The sequence below is a fragment of the Gymnoscopelus microlampas genome (assembly GCF_963454915.1).
Source record: "Gymnoscopelus microlampas genome assembly, chromosome: 4".
Taxonomy (NCBI): domain Eukaryota; kingdom Metazoa; phylum Chordata; class Actinopteri; order Myctophiformes; family Myctophidae; genus Gymnoscopelus; species Gymnoscopelus microlampas.
The window spans coordinates 56,535,839-56,544,072 of NC_139941.1; the positions used below are offsets into that span (position 1 = coordinate 56,535,839).

Consider the following 8,234-nt stretch of genomic DNA (forward strand, 5'->3'; position numbering starts at 1 on the left):
TTTATTGTCAGAAAAGTCCTTAATCAGAATCCAATTTGCGGAGGACGTCACTCTCGAATGACATTAGAGTCAGACTATTTAGCCTGTATTGTCCCATTGTGGATCTCAGTCTATTCTTTATTAGTGCCAGCTTAGAGAAACTGCGCTCACCACTTGCATTAGTCACAGGTAATGTCAGGTAAAGCCTAAAAGCAATGTCCACATTTGGGAAGTAGGACTGCAGATTATTTTCCCCTCAGAGACTGGAAAAGCTCTATTGCAGAAGAAGTATCATCACTGCTGATGTATTGTTTGTATTGGACAACCTCTTCCACACAGTTTAACTCCAAGTCTGTTGAATATCTCCTCTGGAGATCAGCTGCTTTATTGCACAGCTCTTGTTCAGACAGAGCAGCGATATTGTTCAGGAAGACAAAAGTGTTGCTGAGGTCATTATATGACTTATACCTGTGATCTAGTTCTGCAATGAACCTATCCATAACAGTCACATATACACCAGAGGAGAACTTTTCTCTGCCTGATAAGTTAACCTCATGTGCTGTGGACTCATCCACCTGAACTGTACGTTTTCTTTGTCTGTCTATGTTCTGCTTTGTAAAGTGTTGAGACTGTTGGAGACATCATTTTAGCTTGGGCCTCAAACACATCAAAGTTATCTCACAAGCCTCAACGATCGGACTAAATCAACTGCATTACACAGGTCCAGACGCACAGCCTGTAAAGCCTCACTTGTAGTCCCAAAACGCTGGAGAATACAATTCCACATATTACACAGAAAAGCAACCTCCAGTTTGTTCATTGTTTTGTAAAGTGACATTTGCTTCTTTTGGAGTTGGAGCGTTTTGTTTGTTGTTATCAGCAATGCTCTGAAGTGAGTCTTGAATATTTGCATAATTTCTGCACAGTGTCTGTGTGGCTTGTGCGTGTGCAGCCCATCTGGTGTCAGAGAGAGATGTCAGTGTTTCAATGCGTTTGTTTTCATTGGCCTGTAAATCCTGCAGTTACAACTGTCCTTCTAGCTGTTGACTTGGAACAGAAGTTGAACACATTTTGAAAGAAGTTGAAAAAAATCATCTGTCTCTAAGCAGCAGTTGACGCTGCTGACAGCAACCAGATTCAGTGTGTGCGCTGCGCACGGGACCCATTCAATTAGTGGATTTGTCTCTTTGATGCGAGCTTGTAAACCTTTATAAACTCCTGACATATTTGCAGCATTATCGTAGCATTGTCCAATATCCAATATCCAATACTCCAATATCTGATGCACGTCTAATGTATGTTAACGCCTTCCTGTGGCTGTCACTGTTCTCATGTTTGGGTCATTTTTCCGAGGCACGTTTCCAGTCACTCCAGCCGGTTTTAAACGGGCATTGTCCATTTCCATCATCACAAAACAGTCGGCAAGCAAAACGATGAATTGAACCAGTGGACGGGGAATAAAGAAGCCATTCTCTGGACACCAGCTCGCCGTTTTGGAGCTCACGTTTGAAAAAAAGATTTTGAGAAAAATCTCTTTTTCTCCTTATCCACCGCCTTATTTTGACATGACTCGGGCCCCATCTTTATCCAGTATGATTGAACTCTGTCATCAACTTTACCCCAACCAGCAGGATCACTGTTGTAGGAATCCTCCGTTGTTTGGGCCGGCTGGGGCGCCGCAACAGGCGGTGTAACTTCTTGCGCTGCTGCTGGTCCCGACCCTCTGCTTCAGACTGTGGTGACTGGGTATATGAGGGCCCTGGCTCAGAAGCCTCTTCCAGCAGGTTTCTGCCCTTTGTCTAGGTTCACCCCCACCTAAATGGTAAATGATCATTGGGGCATTTATATAGTATAGCGCTTTTATCCAAAGCGCTTTAATGTGCATTATTATTGCCATACCTGAAAGGTATGGCCTACACGAGCCTTTGTCACCAATTTGTCCATACATGGTATGTCTGGTTGTGGTTAAGTTTCTTATGCATGAATAAATAGGCACAGACTAGTCGTGACATCACTATTATGTCACAAGTATAAATACGGTTGGTATATAACGTAAGACACAATGATTTCAGAACAACACCGGCTTAGGTCTGGCACAACCAGGTCTCCTGGTCTTATTTAAGTTACATTTACCCATTCATTCACACACACACACACACACACACACACACACACACACACAAACACATTCAGTCACACACACCGTGTCCGCACCCGACCAAAACAAACCATGCAAGGCACCAACCTGCTCATTGGGAGCACTGGGACTTGTTGTTCCCAGCAGTTCGAGTTATTGGGGTCTGGGGCCTCATGTTGTGTCACTGCTTCAGATGGTACAGCTGCGCTATAGCAGCAGACGCTGTAACTGGTCTGAAGAATCCCGTGAGTTTCTTCATTTTGCTCATTGTCTCCTTTTTACGCTCTTCTTTTTCAATGTTCTTTTTTCTTTTTTGTGCTCCACTGTCAAACAACCTCCTGTTATCCGCCATGGTTTTGGATCCGCCCTTCAAGACCATCGATTGGGCTCGTTCTTTCAGTCTACTGGTCGTTCTGAAGTAGACTAGCCTATCGTCTATGGAGTTACATTTGTGTCTTTATTAACCAAACAAAAGAAAAACATTCGAGAGAGAAAAAATATAAACAGAGCAAAGAATAGTTTTGAATGAAAACAAAATAAAACAGCAAGCAAAAAATTATAATTTGTAAGCAAAGGAAATTATATAAACAGAACAAAAACATTTTTTTCATTAAAACAAATTAAAAACGCAATCAAAAAAAATATTTGCAAGCAAAAAAATATAAGATCTGAAAGAAAAGAAAAAATAATTGAGAAAACTTTTAAAATTCTAGATTAAAAAAATAAGGAAAAACTGTTTAAACTACATAAAACAAAATACTTAGTAAAATGTTTGGGTAATAAAATGTGTTGTGCTAAATAAAATGTTTTTAATGTTTTTTTTTCCTTGTTTGCCAATGAAAGTTTTTTTTTTCTGATTGCAAAACGTCTTCTCTCTCAAAACCTAAGTCTTTGGTCTCGATTTTTTTTTTCTCTCTCTCGGATTTTTTTGTGTGAGGGGTTGAAGTTCAGAAGGCGTGTCCTACGCTGAAAAGATGTAAGACACCTCTCCATTGGTCACTCGGAGTCTGAGTGACAGCTTGACAACTTCCTTAACCTCCCCCCTCGCCCGGCCAACAACAACATTCTACTCCTGTCCAGTACATTTCTCCAGCTGTGGCAGATTTTTGTGGTGCGACACTTTGGCAGATAGTCAGTGCGTAAGTATTTTAACTTCCCTCCTTTTCACCTTTTCACATATTAGGCCTATGGCGACTTTATTTAATTGAATTATATAAGATAGTAATTTAAAATACATAATTGTGCTGCTAGTGGCCGTCACTCCGTGACTCGCGCGTCCAACGCCTATTGCCAGCCTGCAGCATGTCGTTGCATGTGTATTATGTAGCTACTCCAGTTACCAGGTCAATCATCCATAACGTTAGTTCATGCTCTTATTGTGATGTGCTGCAATTATTTTAGCGTTGTTTGATGCAACTATTATCATTGAGTAAATGAAAAGTGCAGCTTAGTGTGCTAGGCTCTCAACTACGACGCATCCAAACAGGTACATTCTGACGTTTGCGTAACTGTTTATATATTGACATAATTGTTGTTCTGGAAACCCAAATGAGTATGAAACTTAAGCCAGGGGTCTTCAACGCTTTTCAGGCCAAGGACCCCCTAGCTCAGAGAGAGATGAAGCAGGGCCCCAATACATAGTGTATAAAATGAAGATTAAACTTGTTCATATATTTCATAGATAGCTTCATAGACTTGTTTGACAGACACTGTCATGTTGGATTCATGTTAATGTGTATTTTAAGACATTTAACCACTTCAGCCCTCAAATACTTAGTATTTGAGGGCTGAACTACTTAGTAAAGACCTTTCACTCTGTACTTGGTCTGCTCTTTTTTTCCCTCTACACCAAACATCTTTCCAAAAAATAGCAGATCTACAAGCTTGTAGTGCGAAGCGCTGTGAGCTTGTAGATCTGCTATTTTTGGCTAAAGTTCTCTTCAGTAGTAGGGAGGGATGCTAGGTTACGGTGACGGACCCCCTGTTGAAGACCCCTGACTTAAGCATTCTATTTTGTCTCACCACACCGACGTGCTACTGTACACGGTACAGTAAAAGGGGAAACCACACCAATGTCCTAATTGACCGAAATGATAGTACCCAAGAAAAGTGTTTCTTAATCAAAATCAAAGCAGCCTAATCAAAAATATGAAAACAACACGGTACACATTCAGGCTCCTACAGCCTGTAGCCATGTACTGTATTATGGCCTCAATGACAATAACTTCTCCTTGTCTCCCTGGCAGAATGCAGAACCAACCATGCAGGTCACAGGCCCAGGTAAGGATAATTTGTTCACATTCACATACATTTGGTCACCTTGTGGTCATTGCGGGACAACAGAGACAAAATATTAAGTTGTTTTCCAGTGTTGTCCTGCGTTTGTGTGACTTGAACAATAAGAACAAATCGATGTTAAATCCAATCGATAACTGCAGAGTGGCGACAGTCTCTTTGAATGAGTGCATCTGCCAATTGTAAAAAAGTAGCATTGTTCTTCTAATAGCCAATATTATTTAATAAAGACGGAATGCACTTGCCCATCGGGCAACCTGAAGGCAAACTCCATTTGCCTGAACGTTTTATTAACTTGCCACGGGCAGTCGGGCAACCGTTAGTGTCAACCCCTGCTTGTGTTTGCCTTACTTACTGTGAATCACTCTTAAGAGTGTCTGCTAAATGCCTAAATTGTAATTGTACATTTTAAAATGGCTGTCATAAAATTTGATGTCTGTTATTCTTTTCCTTTTGTAAGGGCTCTTGTCCTACACATGCGCACTAAACACATACCAATGCTGCAACAGCTTCATGAAGGCCTTGAGGTTTACGACCTCATCAAGAGATAGCCAATGGAGTGTTGCAGTATGTTTGTTGTTGGGGAAGATGACATGGTATGTTCAAGTGTATATTTTTTGTCTCTGCAGGCCGAAAGGCGTGTGTGTGTGCGTGCATGCATGTGTGGTTCCGTCTGTGGACAGCTAATCTCTGGCACCGTTGGCTGGATCGCAGCCAACTGTGCACGCACTCCCTGGATGGCAGAGCCGAACCTCTGCCCCAATTTTTTCACATGGGCCACAGTGTTTATATTACTCCTCCAAATTTTGTGCAAACATCATGCAAATCGTTACACATTATCTCTATAGTCAAGTGATCAAGACGGCTCCATCCGATTTTTCATATTCCATCCTTATTGGCGCATTCCCAACATTGCTGGCCCACAATAACCTACCTTACCTGGTGGAGACCTGTGCTCCGAGGAGCGCTTTTTCTAGTCTTGTATTATTTTGAATGCCTTAACATTTCCTCAAGTGCCAAGTGGTATTTTCATTGTTGGATCAAACTGTTGGGCTGTAATACTCTTTTGTTTTCTTAGGTGGACTTGCATTACATTGTGTCACACCTGGTCCCAGAAATGTCTCCACAAGGCTCGGCAAATCATGTGGAGGAGTCGAAGATCTTGGATAACTTCCAATATCTTTTACTTGAGGGTAGGTAAAACCTTCCATAAGACATTTTGATATTGGCTTAGGTCCTAAGCTAAGTCCAAGAAGTTTGGGAACCACTGGTGTAGGATCTCCTATACCTTAGGAGATCCTACACCAGTGGTTCCCAAACTTCTTGGGCTCAGGTCACCCGTGTAAATAAACTTTTCATCCACGGCACCCCTGAATTACATTGTTACTTTACAGCACCTTACATTTATGTCACATTATGGTATGTATTATTTAAATCCTCCCCCCTAAATTACAGTTTGTCACAAGGAAAACTGAGAGAATATCTGTTTCCATTACAGGACACATTGCAAATAACATTATACTTGACGTTTAACCACTTGAACCCTAGCATTCCTATTCTGAGGCGAACATTCACCAAAAATAGCAGCTCTACAAGCTCACAACGCGTTGTGAGCTTGTAGATTGCTAATTTTGGTGAAGAGATTACGCACCAAGTACGGTGCACCTCAACTCCGTTTTATTAAGTGTAGAGGTTCTAAGTGTTAAACTGAAGTGATATTGATACATTCCAAACATTATCAAAGTATTTTGCGGCACCCCTGGACTTGGACCTGGGCGTCACGGCACCCACTTTGAGAAACCCTGTCCTACACTCATACAGCACATAATATGCCCAGATTTTAACCAATTTTAGAATCAGAATAGTCTTTGTCACAATGATCTTTATTGTCACATCACAGGTTTACAGGTGTAAAACAATGGGTGAAATGTGTTTTTGTGCAAGCTCTGTAGTTTTTTGTTTATTTTCATAAAGGAAAAAGAAGTGGAGCCACTAACTAACCGGGTACAGGGCAAGCAATGTTCTCAACTGATCGTAGTGTATCTTGTCAGTAGCACAACACAATTTCATTATCTGGATATCGGACTGTCAGACAAATAATACAGTTTCCGATCATAATCATATTTGGTCCGTTGTGTATTTTATTGGTGATTCTTGTGAATGAGTTGTTTAAGCTTTGAAACTTGTTACTTCAGATGTTGATTCTGATCTCTTGTCCTTTCTAAGATGTACAACCAGAAGATGCGGCTGAAGAAGAGAGACCCTCTGTGCCCATGGTGATGCAATGGCTGACTGGGCAGGGACACAGGCATTTGCTGGTGTCGGAGAGAAAGAAAATCAAAATAGTTGACCACAACTGTCTAGTCCACAGGCCACACTGTTTGTTATCCAATTGTTAGTGCTTGTAACACTTCCAACAGCCCACCTTGAAGATTACGAGTCTTTTAAGACCAACTTGCTTTCTGACATTAATGGTGCAAGCTTTGACAGAGTGTAACTTGTAAATAACTGTACATTGTCACTTTTTTACTCCAGTCCATTGTCAATTTTTACTTGTGTTAAGGATACAAACTTAAAAGTGAACTTGGACGATTATGAACCTAAATTGCACTGTCCTGATGTGAGGACATCATATACTATGACATTTGGATGACATCACAGCAGGAGGGGGTACATTGTTTAAAAATGTCAGCTGTGGTGTAGAAATGAAATGCAAAGAACACCCTCTTCATTTTTATAGTGTTCCAGGTCCAATTGTGTCTGCTTATTTATTTGTGTCATCACTTCCAATTTCACTTCTGTATCTTGACTGAGGTTTCTATCTTGATTGGATAAAATTGGCATCCCAACCTGAGAATGCATTTTCTGTTAGATAGCCGGAGAGACATGTTACTGAACCCTCTAAAGCAATGAGTACGATCAGAATCTAGAGCTAGAGCTATTTAACACTTAATTTAACGAAAGAAAATCACTTACCCTCCCTAACTTTTGAAATGTTTGCACCTTTCAAGGGCACTGGCAGTGTACCACTGACAGTGTAACTGTTTAAAAAAATAAATCTTTAAAATCTTTTTCACTGAAAATGTAGTTGTATGAATACATGGTGAATTGCTATCTGTTAATTTGACCTTCAAATGCAGTTTATGCTAATTATAGGAAAGTCAATGTTGGATAAATACATTTCTGCTCAATTTAGGCCTTGTCTGTGTATACTGAAATGCTGGTTGAGAATGCAAAAACAAAAAGTGCTTCTGCATGCTAAGTTAGAACTGCATTTGTTAGGATTTAAGGTATTGTTGGCAGGTTGAAAATATGCATGTGGCATTTAAAGCTACAGTCCCAAATAATCTGTTCTATTACCTTTTTAATTCAATGGGGCAAATGAAATCCAACCCAAGTCTACCACCAGGTTTCCCTAGGGTATGAGTTTCAGTGAGTGAGTCAGTAGTCTCTTGATGGGTATGTGGGTCCCTCACCTCTGCTCTTGTGATGCTGCCAGCGTAATTCAATAGCCTCACAGAAAACTACCTTACCTTAACCTGACACTAACTAACCTATCATAAAAAAGTGACCCGCAGTGGATTCGAACCCTCAGGCCTTGGATGATGGATCATAAAGTAAGCGCACAATCAGACTAAACGTTTCCAAAGCAGTCTATCTGGAATGGGCCTGGCCAGTAGGCCAGTCACTTCAGCCTTGCCTTAATTAGAATAATGAATATAACATGAAATAATGTATAGCTTTATTTTATAACTTCAAGGGTTCCCAAACGTTTCAGGCTGTGACTCCCTGAAATAATCGTATTTGAACTGGGGACCCCCCA

At 40.8% G+C, this 8,234-nt stretch overlaps 1 protein-coding gene across 1 annotated transcript; it reads left to right on the top strand.

Annotated features, from left to right (window-relative positions):
* Positions 1-3,164: 3,164 nt before the first annotated feature.
* LOC311044338 (uncharacterized protein) lies at positions 3,165-7,935 on the top strand. The gene is made up of 5 exons (XM_084055838.1): positions 3,165-3,255; positions 4,363-4,396; positions 4,872-5,007; positions 5,490-5,604; positions 6,638-7,935. Exons 2-5 carry the CDS (start codon positions 4,378-4,380, stop codon positions 6,689-6,691), a joined length of 324 nt encoding a protein of 107 aa, XP_083911964.1. The 5' UTR covers positions 3,165-3,255; positions 4,363-4,377; the 3' UTR covers positions 6,692-7,935.
* The last annotated feature ends 299 nt before the right edge of the window (positions 7,936-8,234 follow it).

What these genes read in the sequence shown, in the direction of transcription:
- LOC311044338 (XM_084055838.1), top strand. An exon ending in TTGTTGGGGAAGATGACATG is followed by an intron (nt 5,008 to 5,489) that starts GTATGTTCAAGT and finishes TTGTTTTCTTAG; the next exon opens with GTGGACTTGCATTACATTGT. An exon ending in CCAATATCTTTTACTTGAGG is followed by an intron (nt 5,605 to 6,637) that starts GTAGGTAAAACC and finishes GTCCTTTCTAAG; the next exon opens with ATGTACAACCAGAAGATGCG.